At 36.9% G+C, this 26,468-nt stretch overlaps 1 protein-coding gene across 1 annotated transcript; it reads right to left on the reverse strand.

Annotated features, from left to right (window-relative positions):
- Positions 1 to 394: 394 nt before the first annotated feature.
- On the reverse strand, positions 395 to 25,968 carry Rhogap102a (Rho GTPase activating protein at 102A). Its single transcript, XM_071718196.1, has 12 exons — positions 23,063 to 25,968; positions 19,959 to 20,115; positions 17,594 to 17,710; positions 11,241 to 11,428; positions 7,378 to 7,593; positions 6,076 to 6,226; positions 5,635 to 5,825; positions 4,853 to 5,082; positions 4,284 to 4,386; positions 2,993 to 3,320; positions 2,398 to 2,686; positions 395 to 1,533 (listed from the first exon to the last, which is right to left on the reverse strand). The coding sequence occupies exons 1-12, from the start codon at positions 25,049 to 25,051 to the stop codon at positions 1,191 to 1,193; spliced, it is 4,302 nt and encodes a 1,433-aa protein (XP_071574297.1). The 5' UTR covers positions 25,052 to 25,968; the 3' UTR covers positions 395 to 1,190.
- Positions 25,969 to 26,468: the final 500 nt, after the last annotated feature.

The following is a 26,468-nucleotide window of genomic DNA, read 5'->3' on the forward strand; positions in this document are numbered from 1 at the left end:
TGTTGTAGATTTGTTTATTTTTTACAGGATGTATTTCTCATCGATTACATAATAAGCGAAAATTTCAGGAACAAGATTCTCGGGTATATATTAGAATTATTCATTATAATCATTATACTTACAATTAGTAAGTAATATTACGTTTTAATTTAAAATTGCATTCCTTTCATCGCAACGTATGTAATAATATATGTTAACAGATATATATATATATCTGTATATATATATATATATATATAAACATTTAAAAAATTTATGTACATAAAATATATTGAAATGTTTTATGATATAACAATAATTTAGGAAAAGGATTTAAGAGTATTCGAATTTTTCTTATCTTGTCTATCAAGTGGGTTTGATTTACAATTAGGTTGATTGGAATAAGACAACGCAGTTGTAAAAAAATTAACTTTTATTTATTAACTTACAGACACTGGAAAAGAAAACTTAACGACACTGATAATATAATCTAACGCATGCGTCTCTCACGACAATTTACGATAATAATTATGTCGTAGAGAAGACAAATTAGAAAAGACGAATAAATTTCAAATTTCTCACCGCTATCATCAGGTGCCATCATGTGCCTTCAGGTAAGTACAGATATAGTGAAGATAATAATTTTCAGGCTGACACCAAGCTCACGAGAATTAATGTTTCTATCGCGAGAGGTATAAGATAATGTTCTATGTATATTTTCACGCCAATTTTCTTGTTCTTTCGAGTACCTGTTATTTAACTTTGTCAAGGTCCGTCCGACCGAAGGGTCGATAAAACCCTGTCGACCCCGTCGTGAAACGAGAATGCGCATTTCGTCACGGAGATCCTTCGCGAACACGAGGACGGCACTAGTCTAGGAACCAACAAATATCTCGCGATATTAAGGAACACTTTTCCAGGCCACGCCTGATCGGCAGTGACTGTCCCATTTATCGAATCGAAATTCGAGATTGTGTGTATGTACTAGGCGAAAGTGATATAATTTGCTTGATATGTGCCATCGAATGAAGAATGGTAAATGAATTCTTTTTTCGGAGATAGCAAAACATTATAATAGAATGATCGTATAATAATTCGACGTATAATAATACATATAGATTTAGATCGGAATTTGCGCCCAAAGTTTTAATTCGACAACTAATTTTAAATCTCGATTCGATATTGCATAATCGCAGATCGCAGATAATAAGTTAAAAGTATCCCTCCCTATCTTTCGGAGCACTGGAGATCAATTCTCGCCTCTTCCACACCGGTTGCGCCGGCACGCGTTGCTTCTGCGTCGATACTGCCGCGGAGGCGGAGGAGGAAGGCGTCACCGCCGACGTGGGTGTAATGCCAAGTGGTGTCTTGCCAGCCAGGGTGTTGGCATCAGGTATATGACGCGTCTGATGCCTCGAGTCCGTGTATCGCCTCTTGGTGTACTTCTTACTCTCGCCGGAGGTCACCGTCGAATTCTTGCTCGTTTGTAAGTTTGTGGGATCGACATCTGATCGCGAGATCTGCAGCATTCTTTCGATATCGGCGGTCTTGGACCTGAATCACACGAGTGCATGTTCGCGTTAGTTACTTACAATTTATAGTACAGAATACTCGCAGAATTTCCACCAACAATTTGGCTTTTGCTAGATGCTACGAAATGTTTTCTAATGTAAAATTGGAGTTACTTAATCTTTATACTTGTATTACAAACACACACACACACATTCTCTCTCCCTCTCTCTCTCTCTCTCTCTCTCTCTCTCTCTCTCTCTCTCTCTCTCTCTCTCTCTCTCTCTCTCTCTCTCCTCTCTCTCTCTCTCTCTCTCTCTCTCTCTCTCTCTCTCTCTCGTTTCCTCAGTAATGTTGACCGCATAAGACGATTTTAATGTAGTTAATGAAATACAAGATTCCTATAAATATCTACACATACATGTATAATATATTATAGTACTAATTAAATTTTGAGATAATAATTTCACATAATTTTAATCACAAATTTCTATCTATTTCCGACTTAAATTATCGTCTTGCAAAAGAATCATATAAAACAACCGGTTGTCTCAAACGTTTTATACATTCGTAAAAGAAGACGTACGTCTTGAAAAAGTACAATATGTATGTAGCAGAATAGATAATAAAAGATTATAAAAGTCGAGGTATATACGGCGAATTGTATAAAGGAAGGATTCTCTATTGTGTATCTATAATGCATCATCAATCTCAATAAATAACTCAATTCGTCGCAATAATTCAGTTTTTTATCCGAGCAAGCCGTGCAAAACTTTGCAAAGACTGCTGCTTTCTCACAATAATAAAGAGCTTAATGTGAAGAGAGGAAGGGGCGGAAGGAGCTAACCGCAGCAGGGGGCAACAGGGAGCAACAGGGAGCAACGGCAACAGGATATACAGGATACTCACCTCAAAACAGCACCACCGATGCTAGTGATGCTTGGTGTGTACGGTACCGCTGTACTTCTACTCGCTTCCTGCTGGCCAGTCGATCTGTTCACCTGCCTTACCTCGCTCGAGGTCGTGAATGAGACTCTCTGGAGAACCGCCTGCTGATCCGGGATGTATGAAACAGCGGTGACCGCGCTGTCGGGACTCGCTGGAGGCGATGACGCCCATGAGGGCGGGGAACTCAACGCCTGATCGCCCGACAGGGTCGCCGAGGAACCCACGGCACTGTCACTTCCGTGTCTTCCTCCTGAAAGCGGAAACGTTAGGTTGAAATAACAGAAACTTTGTTTCTTTAATTTATTATTTTACCACGAGATGTAATTTTATTGTGTTTGTGTTTTATAAAATTGACTTAAAATTAAATTAATTATTGAAATAACACGGATCAATGTCACATATAAATTATTCTTTAGGGGGCCAATTTCATTAAAAACTGATGACTACATTTGATAATTTATATTGTTCTTGACGTTTTTTTTTTCATACATCTACTGAATTTCATATATTTTGATTTTGCAATAATATCAAATGATATGCAACGATTGACACGAACCTTCGCTGCAACCGGAAATGGACCTCTGCCTCTGTCGTCTCGGAGGAGCGCTTGGTTGCCTTGGTGTTTCTTCGATATAAGGAATGTCCGGGTCGTCGAGGTTCAAGGTGAACGCGTCGGACATGGGTATGGTGAGACTGGCGGTAATCACTATCGGCGAAGATCTTCGCCGAGGATCGGACGGATCCTCACTCGATCCGCTATCGACACTGTTGCTCCTGCCCTCCTCCTTCCTTCGACTTCCTGGTCTTTTTGGTCGCCGATGCTTTGGTCCAATATCACCGCCGACACCCGCGGTTTGATGTAAACACTGTTCTCTCGTCCACATCTGAAATAAAAGAAACGTTCTCGTTCCAGTAGACACTTGACACGTAATACATTAACAACTATTAAAATAATGTTTAAACTAATAATAATGATATATTTAACTTTTAAATAATGCCTTAATTTTCCATTGACAATAAATATTAATTAAAAGTTATATTTTATTATAATTGTATCAGTTATGCTAATATATGCTAAATCCAATAAATGTTATATTAGTTTTTTATTTCAAAATATTCAATTTTTTAAAATTTTATTGTAAGTATTTTAGTTCAAAGTTGTTGTTTTATTATTGTATATCTATAAAATAACTTTTAGGATTAAAAAATTAAGTGTCTCAAATGTCGCAAAATCATAAGTTAATAGTTAATATAAATAGATTAGTTTTGCTATAAATAGCTATATGTACATTCTTAATAAATATAATATCATGCATATACGTGTAAAAAATGTAGTATAGTTTTAAAATATATATTATATGTACCTACAACTTGATACATGATTGAAGCGTCTGAAGTATGAATGGTTTAGAGTTTAGATGCAGTTTTATTTATTTAAAGCGGATTTTCATGGCGCGCGCGCATGAGAGAGAGAGAGAGAGAGAGAGAGAGAGAGAGAGAGAGAGAGAGAGAGAGAGAGAGAGAGAGAGAGAGAGAGAGAGAGAGAGAGAGAGAGAGAGAGAGAGAGAGGTAATAAACTTAGAGTTAGGTGCTATTCTTTACCTAAATTTTCTAGTTACACTCTTTTCACAACATGCTTCTCAATATAGTCTTTAGTGAGATTTAATTGTAAACCAAGTCCTTTCCTGGCTATGTAAAAGCTGAAATAAATAAATTCTATCTATCTATAATATAGTCTTTAGTGACACTCATAAAATCTTTTTCAAAATCTCTTATTTTTCCAGCGAATTAATTCCGAATATTACAATGTCAGGTAAACAGATAACAAATATGGGAATTTATAGCACCTTTTTCGTCGTCGTTGTCGCAGTGGTCGTCGACATAGTCAACGTCTCTTCTACCGAGAACGTCTCCGTCTCGCTACAGGGGTCTATTTCATCTCCGCATTGCCTGAAAAAGCACGTATGGAATTTTACTTAAACTTTTTGTCTACGATTCGTAAGGCCGCAAATATACGAAGAATGTCATTATCTCATAACCCTGACAGTGTTGATCGATCGCTGCTCATAGAGGAGGTTTCTTGACTCAAAATTTTTACAACAAAAATTCACGACTCAAAAAGTGTTTTTATCAAAAATATACCAATAAAACATTTTATGGATACAGAATGTGCAGATTAATAGATAATTGTTCGCTTACTTGGCAATATTCTTAACTTCAGAACTATAAAATACATCAGTATATGACCTTTGATAACTTAAATGTATTTTGTAAAATATTATCCAGATATTATTTAACTATAATAATTCAATATATAAAACAATCCAAGTGTGGACGTGCTTATCATGATTATTAATCGTAAATTAATTGCTCAAGCTGAAAAAAATGATGATAAACGAATAAATGTGATACTCACTCTTCGATGCGACGAGACAGGGCGATATCCAACTCCGCCGGATGAGTATCCATCATGTGCTGGTATACTTCATCCAATAGCGCCGCTGGTACCGTGAACAATGTCGATGTGTGTTCCAGAAGTGCTCGCATCACGTTTATCACATCTATTCTCTCTTCGGCCCTCTCCGTTGAGACCTCCGATCTCACTTGACCGGGCTTCACGCAATGCAGGATATTTGGCGCAAAAACCTGAAACGTGCGTGATCGAGCGTTTTTAATTTGTACATCACCCAACCTGACATATCGATTCCTAATGTAATTTGATTTTTTCGTAACGATCGCAATGATTGATGGTAGCCAAGAATGCATATCAGCTCAAATTAATTAATCGAATTAATTAATCACACATTTCGGCACGAATGTTCGTCACAATGTAATGACGTAAATACTATTGACATTTGCGGAATCTTATATAATATAACAATTATAGAAACAGAATCGAAGTTTATTCTTGTTAAGAATTTTCTTGGTCAAAGTTAACTCGACTGTGCTCTTAACAGTACAGGATTAAGGAAAGTGAATTCGAAATGTGAGAACTCTCATCGTCACCGTTTAAAATTTCGTTGCTGTACTTATATTTCGACTGATAAAGAATTTTTATTACGTATTTTAGTCGGGAAGGGGGAGGGGAAGGGGGGAGAGAGAGAGAGAAATTATCGAAGCGTAACGCGCAGTCCAAAAAACGGAACGGAATATATATTGAAAAGAAATCAAAGTTGAAAAATGCCACGCGGTACTGACAGTCGCGAGATTCGTCGTGTCCATTTTATTCCCTGGGATCCACTCTCCTGTCTCATTCTTTTGGTCCTCACTATTCGCTGCAACGACGCTCAAAAAGTTGAGAAGTGCCCAGAGAGTTTCGCGATTGGGTGTGGGTAGAAGTTGAATGAGATGCTGCAAAGCTTCTTGCTGTAGTCGCCTGTTTCTGATTTCTGGAAAATATTTAAATAGCTCGCTTGTCACGCTTCCGCCGAACACAAGTTGGAAGATTAAAAATTCAAATTGGAATTGCAAAGTAGAAAAAAATTACAGGAAATGATCGACATCTTAGCACGCAAGCAAATTTTGAATCGGCAATGCAAAGTTTACGCGTACAGCGTACACTGTCGGGATTGGATTACGAAAAACAAGCTAGAAAAGTGACGTCAGCTTATGTCAGATTAAAATCTGACTTTTGCTTACTTTGAGTGTGCACGAAGGCTTGATATAGATTCCTGCAAAGTAAGGGATCTGGCAGATCACGGAAATATTCCTTCAAGAGGGTAGCTACATCATGGGGACATTGATCGGGACCTATCTTCGTCTCCCGACCGCAATCAAAATCCTCTCTTAACTGGAATAATTATGGAAATGTCACGTTTAAAATTAGCACAAAAGAAACACAGATATACCTTTCAGAAGAAATTTGCTAAGTGGTGACTTGAAAATGTAATAGATATAATATAATCATTAGAGTTACTTAAAATAAAAATATATGTATTAATTATATCGTCATATAATTTATATTTTATATCGGGGTAATCGATTCTCCGTTTGTGATGCCTAAATATTTAATTTCCATTGGTGATTGTAATGGCATTAAGAAGAAATTAGGAGAAAATCCGATATTGCCGATTATTTCTAAAAGAAAATATATAATATCTGAAAAAATTGCCAATTTCCAATTTAAGGACGTTCTCCGGTCCTTATATTAGAGAAAATCGATTTTCTTAGGATTTTCTTGAAACTGTGAATATACGTAAATTTAGGTGTGCTTTATGCGTGGTATAAATTTCAGTACCTCTTCCGGTATAAAAAATAAAGATACTGAGCCTCAAAGTTTCAAAAAAAAATTTTAATTTAATTTTTTTTAGTTTTGGCATTTTTTCCTTATAGAACTCGACGAGAGGAGCAACTTTGGTCCTCTTGGCCAACCTCGTATCTCTTACCGTTTGGCCTGGAAAACCTTTTCATTAGTAAAAGTTGAAACTTTGAGGCTCAGTATCTTTATTTTTTATACCGGAAGTGGTACTGAAATTTATACCACGCATAAAGCACACCTAAATTAACGTATATTCACAGTTTCAAGAAAATCCTAAGAAAATCGATTTTCTCTAGTATAAGGACCGGAGAACGTCTTTAAGCTCACATTAACCCAATAACAGTGATTGAGAGCGCACATCGAACACATTTAATTCTTGTTAATGAAAATGTTGAGTTTTTACATGTATACTCGTATGTAAATTTATACCTGTACCTGTACTTTTCCCATTTTTTTTAAAGAAAAATATAATAGTAAAAATTATTATACCTAAAACTAAAAGAACCACACTACAAACTGATCGCACATTGTATTGTATAAATAAACTTAATTGTCTTGAAATATTTTTTGCGTTAAGAAAAATCGTGTCATACAGTTATTGCTAATATTCTTTCCGAGATGAGTATTGAGGTAATTAAATACGAAAATTCCTCTCGTCATTATTAAAGGAAAACATCACATACCTGCCTCACCCTTTTTTTCGAGGGTGACACGCGAAACACACCTAGCGTCCGGAGACCAGTGACCTCGAGGTGTCTAATGCACTGCCTCACGATACCTGGTACCATGTCCCATTCACTGGCAGGGCATCCTCCGCCACTGTCACTCAACTCGAGCACTCCGGAATCGCTTCCTGTAAGGGCACCACCTTTCGACGACAGGGACTCGCAGGAACCTTCCTGCGACCGAAGTTCGAAATAAAAGAAAATGTCATTTGTATAATATAAGAGAGAAAATAAATACATAGGAAATAAAAGGTATAAGAAAGAAGAAGAAAGATATACACGAGAACAGAAATTAGAGATCCGCAAATATACTGTTGGCTTTTTTCAATATACATATATTGTAAAAGACCTAAATATGTGTCTCCGATGTTTGAATGTACATGTACAATTTATTTTCAAAATAGACTACGTATCAAATTTAAAACAAAAGGACAGCCTTGGATGCGCGTGGTCTATAAAATTAAACGTCCAATCTTATGTACAGGAACGTAAGAGATATTGTCTCCTCACGTTTAATGACACGCAAATTTATTTACACAAACGATACGCTATAGCATATATATAAAAAAAGCACATTCCGTAATTATTGGTTTTAGTGGACGGATCGCTACCGTCGCTACCGTTTGATGGGAATGGTAAAATAAAGTTCCTCGTAAAATTGAGAGTTCCTAATTAATCTGCGGTTAAAATTAGTAATCCCGTTCTCTTTCTATTTGCGTCTCTGATCTATGATGTCACCTCGAACGCGGGAGACACACGTGACGTCGGCACGAGAATTCTATGTCGTCCTTCTCGTGTCGCATATAGACGATCGATCAACCGTGTTAGGCGTGGTCTGGCGCAAAGATGCCAAGAAAAACGACGGTATAGAGATAGATGAATTAAATTTTTGACGATATCTTTTACATTTAAAATATTTCGATTTTTGCCAAATTTTTTCACATTTTCTAAATATAAGGGACAAAACTTAACTTAATTCCGATTAAAATAACTTTTGTCATTAAATTTTTTCTTTTTTATAAAAACCGCTTTTATCAAATTTTACGAATATGACCAAACGATAAATATAATGTTTATGCCGCTTTGCATAACGTCTTATGTATTAAATTAAACATCGTTATTAAATCACAATTTTTTTGCATAATAAGAATTAGTTATAAAAACTTTGGTGTTGCTGACATTATGAAACTGATCTATTTTTCTTCTCACTGTAGATTAATCGGTTAATATCTTTAATCGGATTAACTGGAAGTAAACCGTAACGCATGTGTGCGAAGGCGGTAGAGATATTACAGATATAAAATATATTGGTGCTATTTTTGCCGATGAAGCATAGATATTTCGAGTCCCGTGAACAGCTGATTTAGTTCTTGGTTGTAAAAATTTCAAGTGCAAGCGATACATCAATTTCTGGTTACGTTGCGCACTGGTTCATTCCCATGATCAATTATCTTGACTAATTCGATATAAAATATTTTATTTTCGTATATTTCTACTTCTCTCTCTCTCTCTCTCTCTCTCTCTCTCTCTCTCTCTCTTTCTCTATTTGCGTTTCTAAAAAAAAATATTACTTTGTTCTTATTTTCTTATTGTCTTTTGAATTAACTAAAGTTTATTATAATTTTTTCTATATTTCTTGTTTTGTTTGATCATTTTATTGTTACTTTAATGCCCTTTTTCACCAACGTCGTTTAACTTGAACCTTAGTTCAATTCACTCTTTGTCTCTTTCTAACAGTCTCCCTTAGAAACAGACAAAGAGTGAATTGAACTAAGGTTCAAGTTAAACGACGTTGGTGAAAACAAGCATTAAAGTAATATACTATTTTTATGTGAATTATTTCTTACTTGTTATATGCTTAAAATTATAGCTTATAACTTTTTATCTTTATTTTATCTTTCATCCTTTTTTGTCAAGCGTCTATAAATAATTGATTTAATGTATGTGATTCGAATAAACTCTCTCAGTTAGATATTAATAAATTATAGATACCGATATATTATAGAGATGTCTGCTTTCTACGTGTAATTTTATCCTTATGTATAGGTAGCGTATACAACATTCCATTAGCATATCTATATATAATTTTGTCAGTAAATTTTTGCCCATTTTTAAACTGTAATTACTCAGCGAATAATTAACGTAAAAAAAAGTTTTAAAAAAGGTTTTACAGGGCAAACTCTTTACTATAAGGTGCTTTTGTTCAATTTTCACTCAGGTTCATACTCAAAGGCGTGGTCAGTTTTGAATAAGGACAGTTTTAAATGTAAAATAGGAAAATTTTAGCTTCCACATATAAATATTTTTTTTAATCAAAATTTATTAATATTTTTAATTATCGAAATTAATTATCGTCACGTTAGAATAGCATAAGAAGTCCGATGACGCGTCTTAAGAGCAAGACGGAACGTATGATAAGTGCGTATACGTGGTTGTCGATTAGATGTATCTGTCGAAAAATAACCACTTGCAAGCTCGACATCTGGCCCGTGTCGTAAATAGTCATCGATAAACCGCTTACCTCGGCTGCGACGATGACGTAACGAGAATGATGTCGTTAGCAATGACGTCGCCGAGAAAAACGTCGCGCATCGATGTTTCGATGTACTAGCAATTTTGGGCGTTATTCAAATTAATTTTTATATTCTAGTTTTAATACTTGGTTACATAAAATCGTACATAAGATTGCCTTTCATTTTTCTAAAGAGACGTTGTAGATGCGTTTCTTGTGAGTCGTCTGCTTGTTCATGTTTATTACAAGAGCTAAGAATTGTGTAAATTGTGTGCTTTGTGTATATATATATATATATAATACTATTTTACGTTTCTATATTTGTCCGTCGCTCGCGGCGCATCTTTAATGGTCGGTCGATCAGTTGCCAAGCTTTACCACTCGAAAGAAACTTTCGTAAGTAATACAGGTCAACGACTTTAACAACGATGGAAGTGATACATAATCGCGACGTATAGTTGCGAATACTCATATTTCTCTCTCTCTCTCTCTCTCTCGTCGAACATTTCTACTTATTATTACTACAGGAGCTTTAATAAAACAACTAAAAAATATCCCATTTCACAAGAAATAAGAATAAAAAATGTTTTCACAACACCTCCACGGAAAGTTCGACTTTCCATGCCTGTAGAGAGGGGCGAAACCGGCCAATTTCACGCCAGGGCGGCATTGCGGGCGGAAAGTAACCACTTTCCTCCCTAGGGAGGAAAGTAAGCCCTGGCTTGAAATTGACCACTCTCGCCCTCTCTCTAGGCATGGAAGTCGAACTTTCCGTAAAGGTATTGTGAAAAATATCGTGTGCACCTCGAGGCGAAAGCTACTTTCGCCCCTTGGCGCACAATATACTATTAGAAATAGATAATGCTTGACGACAGATATCACATGGAGTCAAAGTTACATTGATCAACAATCGACTAAAATTCAAAAAGGTATAAATATGGTAGATGTAATCTCTCTGTAGAAATATAAAATTTCACAAATGTAAACTGTACAAGATATATATGAAAGTCAAACTAACTTTTGGTATCCCACATTTATATAATAATTTACATAATATATTTAACAATACAATTCTTTCACATTGTAGTAAAAGTAATACCCAATAACAATACAACAAAAATACTAGTAAAAAGTATTATCCAACTAATATCAGTTCATTAACTGTATCAGCACTTAACTGATTTATTTTAAAACTTAAAGAAATAATCATGATGATTATATTACAGTTGCTTGTATAGGAAGAATTTTTCTCAAAGAAGAAAAAAGAAAGGAAACTCTTATCCTGAGTCGTTTTCTAATAATTTCTTACCTCTTCCGTTTTCGCTGTGACAGTCGTTGGTGTTTCTATAAGGCTAGAGAAACTGGCCCTACTACCGTGCCGACTACTTCTGCTTAAGCAACCGACATCGGTGACCTCTCCAGCGGCGATTCTAGCGATCCTATCGTTCTCTACGCACTGCGATAGCGGTATACCAAACACTAGACCACCCGCGACGTCTGCGAACAACAAAGTAGATAAAAATTTTAGGAATTTGTATAATTTCGACTTGAGACTTTCTAGTTTAATTTAGGTACATAATACCTATAATATAAGTAAACTTTGCGTTTTCCGTTAAAGAATGTTATGTCGTCAATATTTAACAACATTGAATATGACTATTATAGATGTGATATTCGGATTCTTATCGAATATCTTAAATTTCTGTTTGAATTAGTATACACTAATTTTGATATGAACATAGTGATGGCAAAGATTTTATTTCTTTTTCTCAACATGTCTCTCTATCAAAAGCGATTTATAAAATTTGTTGATGATTTGTTTAATGTTTCAGTTGTAATTACACTGTAAATAAGTAAATAATAAAATACGATTGAAATCTAGATATATATTTAATGTGTTGTATGCTCTATAATATGCGTAATTGTAACATTTACCATATAGTCTTATAAATCGTGATAATTATTGCTAATGCTATGCTTATTATTAACACATTAGTTACTTATTTTATATATACGGTTTCATCGTAAACAGTCGTATATACAGTAAATCTTTTTTCCGGATAATTATCTCGTTGATCGCTTGGCTAGCAAGCAGAATCAAGATTCATCTGATCTACGCGAGCGGTCAGCTGCGCTTTATATTCATGGACACAGAAAATTTGCGTGTGCCCTGTGTACTGGCGTGCGTATTTCATGCGTGTAAACAAACTTCGATATCGATATGGATATGATATTTAACAGACGCTGGATCGCTCATTAACGAGAACGACATTCGTGAACGAAATTATTGTATATAACAGTTCGTTGTACTACGATACAATAATGCTTTTAATCAATTAAGTATGTGTTTTCTCAAAATGCGAATTATTCGATGAAAGAGCTAATTAATTACAGTATAGGAAATACTGTAATTAATCAAATAGACTTATCCCTAAGCAAGAGTAACGCCAACTTTTTATTATAAATTATAAAGAAAAAGAATTATAAGGTTAGGATATTTAATTAATTTTAACTTTAATTTTAATTTTAATTTTAATATAATTTTTAACCATAGGAGATTTCTATTTTAATAAAGATTATATATACATATATATATATATATATATATATATTTATTGTTTTATTAATGATTTCAGATTAATTTTAAACATAAACATACACAGTAATTTTATAATATTTGAGTTTTACCATTGCTATTATTATCCAGACTTTCTGCATTAATACCGCTAATTCAATACAGCTTGAGATATTTTAACGACTCGATTCCTGACACTAGAGGAAGCAGACTGTGCCTAGAAATGACGTGTACAACGTGACAGTAATTACTAATTAGCATCAACGTTTCACCTACCAGGTATTGCGCGCATCCTTTCAGATCGCCGCCAAAAACGTATTCCACAAGACGCAAAGTTGCGATCTGAAGGCAGACGGGGATTCCGTAATCTGCCCACGTCTGCCTCGCTCATCGATCGTGGTATAAAAGTCAAGTAATTCAAAGCACATTTGTAACGAGTCCCTCCCTTCTCGCCCCCATTGAGGATCACGCGCACGATCATCTACGTTGGTATGTTTTCGATTATATTATAATATCAGAAACGAAGGAAATTTCACCAACTATTCTGGCAATTCGCATTCACGTAAAAGACTCCTTTATCAAAATGTGTTTATCGAAATCGTCAATTCGTTGCCAATTCGATAAGGCACGCACTGATCACTTTTCATACGTCGAGTGATTCCCAATAACAGTAATCTTTCTAACATTTCGATATTACTTGTGATTTAATATGTTATTAATTTAAGTCAGAAAACCGATAGGTAACGAATCGTATACGCATATACTGCAGGTCCCTATATACTGGTCCGATTATAGACCGCGATCTGGGCCATTTCGGCTTTTCTCACTTCAAAACTTAACAAAACGTGCCTTTCGAATACGCGGAACACGAGGCACTTTACGCTTACTACAATGTGCGAAGAGAACGAGCCTCTTCTTGGAAGTGTCGAAACGATCGGCATCGATCGTCAACACTTTGCCACCCCCGTACGATAGGTCCGGCGATGTTGGGTACGTATTTAGACGCGCGGAGTGCGAGCATATGGGCATTGCGTGTATAAATATCCTCGGTGTATCTTGTTGCACACACACGTTTAAGTAATTGACATTTCCTGATAGGTATATTTATATGTAGATGCAACTTGGTTTATCTCTGTGTATTTAGATCACACTAACGTACTTTGGGAATAAAATTTATGGATTTGAATTCCCTGGTGTTGTTTTATGTTTAAGAAGGATTAATTTGTCAAAACAATACGATCGTGATTATTTATGCCCCTTCTGTAAACTCTTCTATTACGTGACAAGTCAGTAATTTAATCTTGTTTGTCAATTTATTAAAATCTAATTCTAGTTTTCATTTTTAATATATCACTTTAGCATTACCAAATGTTTCGTATGCAATTATTTAAGATATATTACATAAAATGGAATTAATGTCAGACAAAAAAACATTATAACTATTTAGTTCAGCTCGTGACTAGTCAGAAGATATAAGCTAGAGAGAGAGAGAGAGAGAGAGAGAGAGAGAGAGAGAGAGAGAGAGAGAGAGAGAGAGAGAGAGAGAGAGAGAGAGAGAGAGAGAGAGAGAGAGAGAGAGAGAGAATATATTTTATCTTTTACATCGCATATAAGTAGACATCTATTATAATTTTTGTTCCTTTTTTGTTTTTTTCTTTACTTTATTTATTAATTTTCTTCCAATATCTACAACTTTTTATATTATTTCTATATAATGTATAAATAATATTGTTTCTTTTCTTATTACAGGGTTAATAAAGTAAAAGATTGGATTGATTTATCTTTTAAAAGCACAACGTCTCGTAACTTTTATCTCAAGGACAAATAAATATATGTATCTATTCCGTTTTTGTATACTTTAAAGATAAAATTTTAGCTCATGGCTTATAAGTCGCGCGATGCATGCAGTCGCAGTCGCAGTTGCTCGAACAGGACACTAAAGGGTGGTGCATTAAAGGGAGTGAGAGCACTTTATTGGCGAAGAGAAAGAGAGTCTCCCGATTGACGTCTGGTGTCCCTATGCATGGGCGCTTGTACTCAACGCGCGCGAACCACAAATAAACCTGATATATGCGGAAATATGTGCCGCTACCGAGCACTCTCTGACTAATTTTAGACGACGAAATTGTGTCTCATACCAGCCTGGCCGGCCGAAGCTAATACGCCCCTTCTTTGCCACCTCTACGTAACTAATTGTAAGTAGATGCTCCGATTTTTTGTTCCGATTATTGGATTATCGGAATAACAACGTATTTTACAAGTTAATTTGGTTGGGCATCGAGTTAACAGATATAGCACAATGATAAAAATACTCATTCATAAAATTACTCATTCTCACACTTCGATTTTAATGTTAATTTTTTGTTAATATTTGAAAATTAATTTTTTCTTATATTTTGCTTATCTTTTCTTTCTGTTGTTTTTAAATGCAAACAAAAATATTGATTTAGAGTAATGCGAAAGTGCAGGATAAATAGTGTCGAGAACGTAATCGTGCACTTACAGAGTGCATAATTAACTCGCTGCAATGAGACGGAATGAGAGCTGAAGCTTAGAGCGAACATGTTATGGGGTAGGTACGCGGGAGATACACCAGGCGATAATCATTCTGCCGATATGAGAATATTCGACGAAAAAGATTATACATGTGATTCTGGCATATGATCTACAAAAATATCTTCAATTTATATTTCGCAAAAAGTCCCGCAGAATGGATCGAATAGTATAATGCTATCTGCGCTTCTTTACAGACTTTTCCACGGTGAACTTTCACGGTGAAATTTTCATGGTACATTATTTTTCTGATATAATTTCTTTATTGTATTTTTAACATAATAACAAGGCCATCAGAGCTAGTTGCTTTTGTTTTATTTACTTGTTTTTATTATCTAAACAATAATTGCTAAAAGAAGTTTTTATTCGATTAAATTAAAATAAATGTGTTTGGCAAATGTTTTTAGCAAGTGGTTTACTTGACTTACTTTTCATAATGACCAAGCATGGAATTCGAAGTAACGAGGCTACAAACAGTCGACTAAAATAGATTAGATATTTGTCCCAAGAGTAATATTTGTCTTTGTGTGCCGTATAGATTTATATATATATATATATATATATATATATATATATCATGTGCATATATACATACGTATACGCACAGGAATGTCGTAAACGTATCGAGTGATAGAGCGAGCACTCCCTCGAACTTCGGCGTTCTATTGCGTCTGTCTGAAAATAACTGAACTAGTTATTCTCCAAATAAATAATTGCGCCATAAATTATTCGTCCGTTAAATACGCGGTTTTCTATGTTTTCTATATAACTGCGCACATCTTAATTATTGCTTCGATCGAATAAATGTCCTTGTATGATTCGTTACCCTCTCGCCACAATTTCGATAAATTCTGAGCTCTTGCTGTATAACTAGAATAATTCATTTGTTCATAATTCAATATTTTAATTATATTCCTGTATCGAAAATTGAGAATCATACAAATAATATCTTTACAAAGAAGAAATATAGATCCATAAAATAATGACATCATTATTATTATACATTTTATTTGGAAGAAGCAAAAAGAAAACGTAGCGTTAGTTTACATTACATGTGCAAATAAATTCCGACAGTTTGCATGGCAAGACAAAATAAGAAAATAAATAAATAAATAAATAAATCATAATAAAGAGAGACGCGAAAAAGTTGCTTCTACCGTTACTTTCTTTGTCTGTCTAAGTTCGTCAAGAAACTTTTCTAATCATATCGCGATAATCTTTGCACGAATTATTACTTGTTAACACTTTGAGTGTTATGTCACCCATGTCGGGCAATGAGTGACGCGGACGCGTAAATTTCCGCAAAGATTCCCCGTCATGCATTTGTAAGTGACAGTCTTATTTATCCGATTAAGAATAATTTTACTAAACATTTAAGACATTAAAGAAATAACAGAAATTTTATTATAACATTAAAAAAAGTAATAAAATATTAATATAATATATTAGATTTATTAACTTCAATGCTGAAATCAGCTTGGTACTCAAAGTGTTAAGCAACAAATTTGCACTTCGTATATATATTCTACAAATATTATATCTCATATTATAAGTAATGTTAAGAATTTTAGCAATTTTATATATTAGACGTTATATATATATGTATATATATAAAATTTATTTGCGTCAATTAAAAATTATTTGCAACTTGTGTATAACTTATAACTTGTCTTAACAAGTATAAATTAAAATTTATCAATTAATAGAAAAACAATATAACAAGTCACGGCCGATTTGTTTCATCATCATATGTACCTATTACTCGTGTCCGAGCGTGGTGACTTCTCTTCATATACATGTGTTGCGCACGTAGATTATACACATTGTATATGGGACCTACAGTTTTAACGCCGATTCCGAACGGCTACTATTTTAGAGAAGTGTTCATGGCAAGAATACTCTCGGTGGTTTGCCATTGCCTTCCGAGAGGAGAACGAGCAAATATAATTTTTTTTTTTCCTAGCTCTACCGGGAATCGAACCCGGGACCTTTGGCTCAATAGACCAGTGCGCTGTCTACTATAGGCCACGCTCGTTCCCGATTTGTTTAATTGAAGTAAATAAAAAGTAAATAATCCTTACGGATAATTAACTGATTAAACTTAGTGTTAGCAAGAGTCACATAAAAGATCGAATTACTCTAAAATTTGTGATGCTCTACTTAATTTCTTTTGTGGGTACGTCCATAAAAGAAATATTTAGATTCTCATTGAGGCGATTGGATAAGCTCGTTGACCGGGCACAACGTTTCGTTGAACCCAGGCGTTTGTTCCAATGACCTAATGACCGCAATACTTTGTCTCTACGATATTATCTTATAAATAAATTGCACAGATATCGAATGATATCTATGGAATTTGTAGCTCGTTCGTTCGCGAAAAGACCTTTAATTGAAAGAGATAAATATGGTCGGCGATATGAATAACGCCACCATTTATTCTCGATCTTTCATCGTTTTTCAACGCGATAAAAATACAAGTCTGTAGCCGCGGGCGCGGGCGGCACAAATAATAGAAATTGGCGCTTTATACTTACCTTTTTCCTTCTCATCTTTCCCTTTATTGTCAAAGAAGCCTGTTGTAAGAGCCTTCCTTTTTAGCAAATACGCTCGTCTCTTTGGCTTCGTGGTCACTGACCCAGCGCCGAGCGATTCTGAAAGGAAACAGAGAGAACAACCTCACAAATTTCGTATTCCGAGACACATTTCGTTTACATTTTAATACAATTCACTACTTATGCAATCTATTTGTAAAATAAGAGCATTGTCTACTTTTGTCTTGGCGGAATAATTAATAAGAAGCAGCTATTTTAAAAGAAATCTTTGCTAAAAGTCAATTGTAGCTAAAAGCTGATTTAATAAATATCGAATAAGACAGAACAAGAGGAGGTTTCACAATAATATAATTAAATGATGTGAATTATTTTTATGTTTTTATATAATTATATAACCTTTTTATATGGCCTTTTATATAACCATATGATTAATATATAATCCGCGTAATTAAAAGCAGAAGTTCCGAAATTCAGTTTTACAAAAATTGGTATAAAAATTTTAGCTGACGGCATAATATATACGCAGTATAGGAACACATACACACACATTTTATGAAACCCGTGAATTTTGCTTCTTGTTTTTGACATAATACAATAGCATTCACTTTGTGATTAATTACGTTTCTAATTTGTAATTAGCTATAGAAATCCAGCTTTACATAAATATATTTACTTCTCTTTTATCGCTTCATTAATATTAGAACTATATGCCAATGATGCATTTTAAAATTTAATTTCATCATAAAACCGTACTTGGATAGTAATATCGTCATAAAACACTCAATAATAATTTTTTATATATTTTCGACTTCAATACAATAAAAGCTGTATTATACATGTTATGATATTGGCGATAACACAAAACGAAAAAGTACGTTTTTTTCAAATAATAGAATACGAAAATTAACATTTATTATTTAATTATAGCAAATAATAAGTTTAAATAAATAGCAATAAATATCATATTAATTTTTTTTTATTGAGAGATTATTACGGAGGCTAGATATGTGTTTGATGAAAAGTAACGAATAAAGTCAAAGTTCTAGTGGGTTCAATCTAAGAACGATTTATGCGGGGAAAGTTCTTTCCAATCTCTACTCGTATTTCTATTATATGCAGTTATAGTCGTTCTATTTTATAATACAATGACAAAGCTTTAATTGCATTTAGGTTCTCTCGTTCGCTTTTATCACAAATAGGCTCACGAAAGAGGAGGCACCATTCAAGAGGAGAAATTCAAGTGATTACTTCACTGTGGGCGAACACTCGCGGTCATAAACACGTCAATCATCTGGAGTTGAAACGCGACAGCCGAATGATGCTTTCGCGATAGATTTCGAAGTAATGTCTCACAATTAGATACACATAACGAAGATATTATAGATTACGAGATTCCCCCCCCCCCCCACTCTTATTATTATTCGAATCCTTGTAAGAAGGTGGTCGATCGGTTGAAAATTAAGTTTTTTAAAGAAATAAAAGTTGTTTTATATGTGCACGTAATATCGAACCATGTCCTATTCAAATGCAACGTGAAATTAATCAATCTTGAGTTATCTGATTAAAAAGGTAGGTAAATAAAAATTTTTTTTTACATTTTCTTCTATTTTACGTGATTATTTTCTAAATCTTTTCCATATTTCTATTACATATCATTCCTTTAAATTAAGTTTAAATTAAGACTAATCTAATCATCTAATAAAGAAATTTATTTAGATATATAATAATTTTTTAAATTTTGGCACACAAGAAAAGTTGCCTCGAGCATAAAAATATAAGAAAATATAACAGCTAAAAAAATTGACGTTGAAATTACGTTGAAAGGAAATAAAAGAAGCTTCACGTCACGGACTTACATCGTATACTGCAGCAGCGTTGACGAGAAAGCATAAGGATTCGATTCTATAGGACATACAAAAGCATCCAAGAAATTCATGACTCTCATCGCTGTTTGTTAAATAAAAGCCAGCGGGCGCCGCGCCGCCGCGCGCTTAAATACGCCAGGAATTTCGTTGGACGTAGTTTCCTCTTTTCTTTCGCCTTTATTCCGAAGCAACTATATTAACTATATTCTACGGACTAACGCAACATGGCACGCAGATGGCCTTAATGGAATTGCATGTGCTGAAGAAATTCCTTCCGAGGATTTCAAGGAACGGAGCGCGGATGTAGATGTAGAGCGTTCAAGAAGATTGTACGAAGTGGATATCATTCGATAATGGAGGCAATTAAAAAATATACATAAATTGTGCAAATGATATTGTCTTTTTTTTGTTCTTTTGTAAAAAAAAAACTTTGTACGTAGCTTATTGAAATTCCTATTAAGCTCTTTCGATTGACTACTTACCGCTCGGTGGTCTAATATGTACACCCAGATTGAGAGCTTGAAGTTTCGCTACGGCTACCTTGCAGAGGACTTTCCTCTCAATATCGGACAGTGTTCGCAACGATGTATCCTGTAGAGTTACACGCCGATTCCCTGTGCCTGCCCATGTACACTTTCCCTGCGATAGAAAAGAAATGATGCATTCTCTAGTGAATTTAATATAAGGTAGGCTGGCTATCGTGAATTATACTTGACAGATCTTGAATGAATTTTTAGCATGTCATCGCGACGAGAGAGACAGTATATAGCGTATAAACTGAGCGCGGTATTAAGCGCAAAATATCTTGTCGTGCGACAGGATTTCTGAACAAAATTTAATTCCGGCATTTTGGCGCTCCTCGTTATCATGCAACGATTATTCAAATTAATCTTATCATGTAAAACCGTGGAATTAAAATTTATGAACTCGCCACCGAGATGGATCCGTAGCTCCTAAGTTCCGCAATTTATCTTCAGCGTTATCGCGATTAGTCGATTCGTTTGACAGCGGTTTCATAACTTGGACGAATTTAAAACGTATTAGAATCGCGATATATTCTTGTTTATTAATAGTTAATATAATTATGTCTATACACACACACACACACACACACACAATATATATATGTCTCATAACATTTTCAGAATAGACTAGCGGTAATCCTCATGCACTCCACAGATAAAGAGATATGCAGGTAATGTCCAGGAAACGCAAAATATAACGAGGAGATGCAATATGACGGATCATAACTCCTAACATTTTCCTTCCGCTTCATGGATAAGATCGAGTTAATCTTGCGAGAGACGAAATTGTCTGAATATTTCGCTCGTGTTTTTAAGATAGCAGAATCGAGCCAAGTTTAAATTACATCGAATGATAAGTAGATAAATAATATCATGTTTAAGCCAGAGAAATTGTTTACTCAAATATGTCTACTATCAATATATGACATATCTCTTATAAGATGTAAAAATAATACCCATTAATAGCTAAAAATGTCAAAATTTTATGGATTTATATACATATATATATATATATATATATATATTATATATATATATGTATATCTGAAAATATTTAACTATTGATTATGTCAAACATTCCATAATATATTTCCTCTTTAAGTAGAAATTAATTCTGATTATAAATACTGACACATTGAACAGTGTACTTCAGTGGCCTAAGTAAATTCAATTTTCCATGTTACGAGAGACGATTTCTTTTTCCTTTGCGATTCCGTGATGTATTATTCGTTGTGTGGAATAACGGAGAAACGCCACATGAGAATAGCATGGACGTGCCGGTGGTAATAGACTTTGATTTTAGTGTGTGGGTATATCCGAGTAAGTAGTAGTAGCAGCAGCAGGATTTAAGTATAGTTTATATACACATCGCTGTGCGCGCGCGCACGCGTTGGCTGACTATTTCTGGCGGCGCCAGCGAAATTCCGAGGCCCTAAATTGGTTATCGCGCTTACCGCTTAACGAGAATGTCTGCCACAAGGTCGACCCCCTTTTTTTCTTCTTTCACATTTTCTCTTCATACGAAAAAAAAAAAAAAAAAGAATCGTATGATTATCGAATACAGTACATACCTATATAGATACATACCGATACACAGCTCCCTCGCCATGGAAAAAAAACATTCTATAAACTATAAACTTTGAAAAAAGTATAATTTAAATTATATTTTAAAAATAAAGTTAAACATAAATGTGAAAAAAATTGCCCTTAATAAAATTTATTTCAAGACATTTATCATCATTATTTAAATTATAAATGATAGTTTAAATTAGAGACCCGCTAAAGGCAAATACGGAGAAGAATATAAATATGTATATTAGGAATTTTCTTTCTTTCATATTAGATACACATGTGAATAATGGCATGTTATTTTAAACGGATTGTTTCCAAACATATTTTTACAAAATTGAAGATTATATTGTAATATAACGTATATTGCGAACAAATGGAAAGAGAAGGAGGGAGGGAGACATGCTCGCAGTATTATTCTTTACCACGTTTATAAAGAATATTTAGTACATTGTAATAACTATAAATAATTTTTCATACTGGAATTAATTTGCAAGAAAAAGACTTCCTCTAAAAATAGCGTAGGCACCAATTGCCAATTTCGACAAATACCCTTATAATTCAGAATCTTATTCGTGCTCTCTCTTTCAAAAGATATTCCTGCTTCAAGTACATAGCATGGATACCACCGCCAAAAGTTGCCATTACGAAAATGCAGGTCTATGCCAAATTCATGATATCTACTGTTCCTTTTTATTAAGCTTTTTGCTAATCTCGCGGAGACGCCAAAGAATGCGCTCGCTATAGTTCATTGGAAAGTCTACGAGATATATTAAATATAATTTCCAGAAGACGCAATTCATTTCTGTTCTCAGCTGTCGCATCTTATCACAAATGGTGAAGAAAATTCTACACATAACTCTACGCTATAAATGTAACTACCGCTATATTCAGTAAAATCAGAATTACACGAAGGAGAATGTATGTATATTTCCGATTTTAACGATTTCATGAAAACAAACTATTTTATTAATTAAATATTTATTTTAGTTGAAATAGTTTTCGACAGCACACACGCGCGCGCGCGCGCGTATTGTGCGACTTTCTGCCGGACTTTCTCCAGTTCTGCTTACACTCAACAAATATGAAAAACTGGGTGTCTTTATTATTCTGGAGGAAGTTGAAAAATTAAAATCAGTCCAAAATATCATATTTCGTTATCAGAATTATACGTAAAGAGACCGTTCTCATGAAAATACCAAAATTTCGATCTTTAACGTTAAAGGTTCTTTTAGAATATAAACACGAGCAGTTGTTAAGGTTTCATTAATGAAAGAGTTGAAAATGTAATTAGTTATTGCAAATTAAATTGCACCTCTCAAGAATTTCGAAGCCTGCTTATAAATAGAAATATAAGATATAATGTAAAGAAAGATAAAAAAGATTGTGGTCTAAAACTCCTTTACACCGTGCACACGTTCTTTGCTGTGATTACACCAAAGGTATGCTAAAGTAATCAACAATTATGTATATACAAGTGGAAGAAGACTCACCTGAGGAGTCCACGCGGACGGCTGATGCGACGCCCTCGATGTGCTCTTGCTCCTGGACCGCCAAATCTTCTTTGCCACCAGCCGGCTGCCGTGATGCACCACGCTACTCGAGGACTTGCTCTTCTGCATCGCTGTGCCACCTGCGGAATTGGCGGACGATGACGTGAGTGCCGGCGAACCGGGTGCCGAATGCGGCTTATCCTTATGCGAGTTGGAACCGTGCAAGAGATGGGATAGGAAGGATTGATGGTGATGGGGATGTTTCACGAGGGTGAAAGAGGCCTCTTCGGAACCGAGACCGGCATCGATGCTGCTTCGGGAACTAGCGTTTCTGCTGACTGGCGGAGACGTCGTCGTATCAGCATCCGATAAATTCTCGGACGGGACCTCTCCGGCTAAGGCTCCGGGACCGGAAGAGGACATCTCACGATAATGTACCATCCAATTGTCCTCCGTCTGGCAGCCCTTGTTATTGCCGTCGTCGTCGCCAGGCTTGGTAATCTCACCCTTGGCTTTGATGTTACGTAAATTCCGATCATAATTGACCCGCTTAAATCGATCGATTTTGTCCGCGTCCATGGACTTCTTCCGCGCCATCCGCAGATACCTCTTGATGGTGTCACTCACGGACGGTGATACGTCGTCGTTGTCGACGCTACTGCGTCTTCGTCCGCTGGACTTGGGTGACATCTGCTCCTTTTGCGACAATTCTTCCCTTTCCTTCTCCAATAGACAGGTGTCGAGGACATCTTGAGAAATCGGGTCGGTTTGCACGCCATTATCGAGAAAGCTCCGGTCGGTGCTAGGTTCTTGAACAGCGATTAGAGGCGGTGGTGAGATCGGGTCCCTTCTGGGTGATCGATTACTAGACTCTTTGGTAGACGTCCCACTTGTCTCGTGAGCCCACCATCGAGCGGATGGCGAGCTGTACGCCCCGGTTGCTCGAGGTCCCCTGAAACCTCTGGTGCATCTCAGATCGAAATAGAGCTTTTCGAGGAGTTTTCGATCTGTCAATATATCAGATATAACGTGCTCCCGAGAAGATAATTTGCCGTAATAACGACTCAGCGTCTCCATTAGCGACTTATGAACATAATCACCCTGATATGGCAACATGGATGCCGGAACCACGGCATCTTTCCCCCTGCAAGTACCCTGACTAGGAGAGACCTGCTCACGTTTAGCTTGAGCAACAATCGTATTTAGATGCTGTTGCAGCTTATCTATCAGGCTACGATAGTCAAAGGGCTCTTTCCCTTCAGTCCGTTGGGCTGCCCCGTGCGACTCGACGGCCATCCTCGTCGGACTGGCCGCGTCACCCTGCATGTTCAGGTACTTTTGTAGCATGTCGGCCAGCTCCTTGGCCTCGGTGTCCTCCTGAGGTGTTTTGCGACGCGTTATCGGACTGGACGGCGCGCTACCACCGTCGTCGCCATCACCGTCGCCACCAAAGTCGGTGCCACCGCCACCGCCCTCACCACCGCCGTCGTTGCTCCCGCCTGACGTCAGCAACCACTCTCTCTTCGCCTTCGCCAGATCAAACTTGCCAGACGTGGTCGCGCAAAGGACGAAGCTCTGCGGCGAGCTCCTAACGTCATCGGCCTCGTCGGCCGAGCTAGCCTGGGTTCGGCAGCTGCCGCCTTGGATCTGTCTGCGGCGTCGCTGGGCGCGAAAGCCCAGACTGCCGGGATACGAGGCCTTCCTCCAGAGCAGAAAGCGCGGTTCTTTCTGACATACCTCTTGAAAGTATTGCTCGATCTTCGGTATGTCCTCTGGGCGATTGTGGGTACCGTCGGGGATGAGACGTCGGCCGGCATCGGCCATGTATCGCCACGTCTTTCTGGTGAGCAGCCATCGCTCCTTGACGGGCTTGCCGGACCGTTTAGTTCGACGGTCTTTGGACGTAGGCGGTGTCCCGCGTATCGAACTCGCGGTGTCCGCACTGTCGCGACGCGAGCGTCTCCTGCCTCCACCAGGACGCTCTGCCATCGTCGCGTCCTTGTCCCGTCTCGCCACGCGAACCACCTTCGCGGAATTGTGTCTCTCCGGTGTGTCGTGCACAATAGGGACGGTCCGCGTCCACCACGGCCGTCCACCACCCCGTCGTCCGACCACTCGGTCACTCTACCATGCCAGCCGGCATAGGCGCGTATATATTTCTTTTTCTACTCACTCGCGACGATCAGCGACCTTCACCATCATCTCACCTTTCACTGCAGGGCACATTCGAGCGAAACAAATACGCTTCGCACAAGGCAAACGTACGTCATTTTACTTAAACACTTTATCACCGAGGTAAAACTTTATCGATCGAAACGAGAATCGATCTGAGGGATGGCGACGATGATAATTCCACTGCTGGGCGAGCGACGACTAAACTCACTAGACGATCGAATGCCAAACGCGGCTGGCTTCGACGAGGGAAATTCGGGCTAACGAGAAGCCGCTTATACCTATTACGCGACGTATGATCCAAATAGCGGCAATAGCGGCTAGCTAAAGAGCTCCGCGCCGACTCGAATAATACTCGAATAAATCTCGTTTAGTAAGATCAGTGGAAATTGAAGAGATACTGCAAACGAAAATTTCTTCTCACTGGCGTAGCCTACGAAACTCCAGATATCTCCAGATAGCGAGGTCATTACGAGAGGTAAAACAACAGGGTAAAACAATATGACGTTCGTAGATAGACGTCGAAATCGAACGCAAACGTTACAAGTTGCCCGTGTGAGCCGGCAAAGTGGAAGCTAAGATACGCGACTACTGCTCCTCAAGGCATCGCGACGCTCGTGGACGCTCCGTGTCTAAAAGCGTCTTTGCCCCTCTTCTCTCCCTTTCCACCTTGCTCGCGTGCGGAAACGCGAGCGAACAAGCGGCGAGTGTAAGAGAGTATATGGATGACGCTGCAGAGACGACAGCGATGGACCAGACCGAGGAAGAGGTATAGAGGTATAGAGATATAGAGATATAGAGGCTGCCGTGGCCTCTAGGATACCTGGACCTGTCCGCAGACTAACCGGAGGTGCAACGTCGACGACGACGCGACGGTACGCCCGCGCCGTCACTCTTTGCCTTTGCCAAACGACACGATAAAGCTTTCTGGCGGCGTACCATCCACGGTCACTCTGGCGTTCCTCGATGAAACAATGCCGGTTTTCACGAGTTTGTGGCGACGTGGACGGCATATCGTATCGCACCTCGTCGTTATAACATATCGAATAAGAATGATAATGGCACGTCGAACCGCAGAAGGCGTCAATATTTACGAATCAAAACAGTGATAACCGCGACAAATAGATGTCGTTTATTATATGAATCTTGCAAGGTTAAAAGAGGCCGAAGGCAAGAAGAGATCGGGATACCTTTTACGTGTGCATACACACACACAAAATTAATTCTTTATAAA

Source organism: Temnothorax nylanderi, unplaced genomic scaffold (genome assembly GCF_030848795.1).
Source record: "Temnothorax nylanderi isolate EJ_2023f unplaced genomic scaffold, tnyl_v1.0 TNYL_tig0006_pilon, whole genome shotgun sequence".
Classification (NCBI taxonomy): domain Eukaryota; kingdom Metazoa; phylum Arthropoda; class Insecta; order Hymenoptera; family Formicidae; genus Temnothorax; species Temnothorax nylanderi.

Coding starts and splice junctions, on each gene's coding strand:
- Rhogap102a (XM_071718196.1), bottom strand. CDS start 25,051: ATGGCAGAGCGTCCTGGTGGAGGCAGGAGACGCTCGCGTCGCGACAGT. Junction 6,227..7,377: donor CGAAAAAAAGGGTGAGGCAG/GTATGTGATGTT, acceptor TAATTATTCCAG/TTAAGAGAGGATTTTGATTG. Junction 2,687..2,992: donor CATTTCCGGTTGCAGCGAAG/GTTCGTGTCAAT, acceptor TTCCGCTTTCAG/GAGGAAGACACGGAAGTGAC.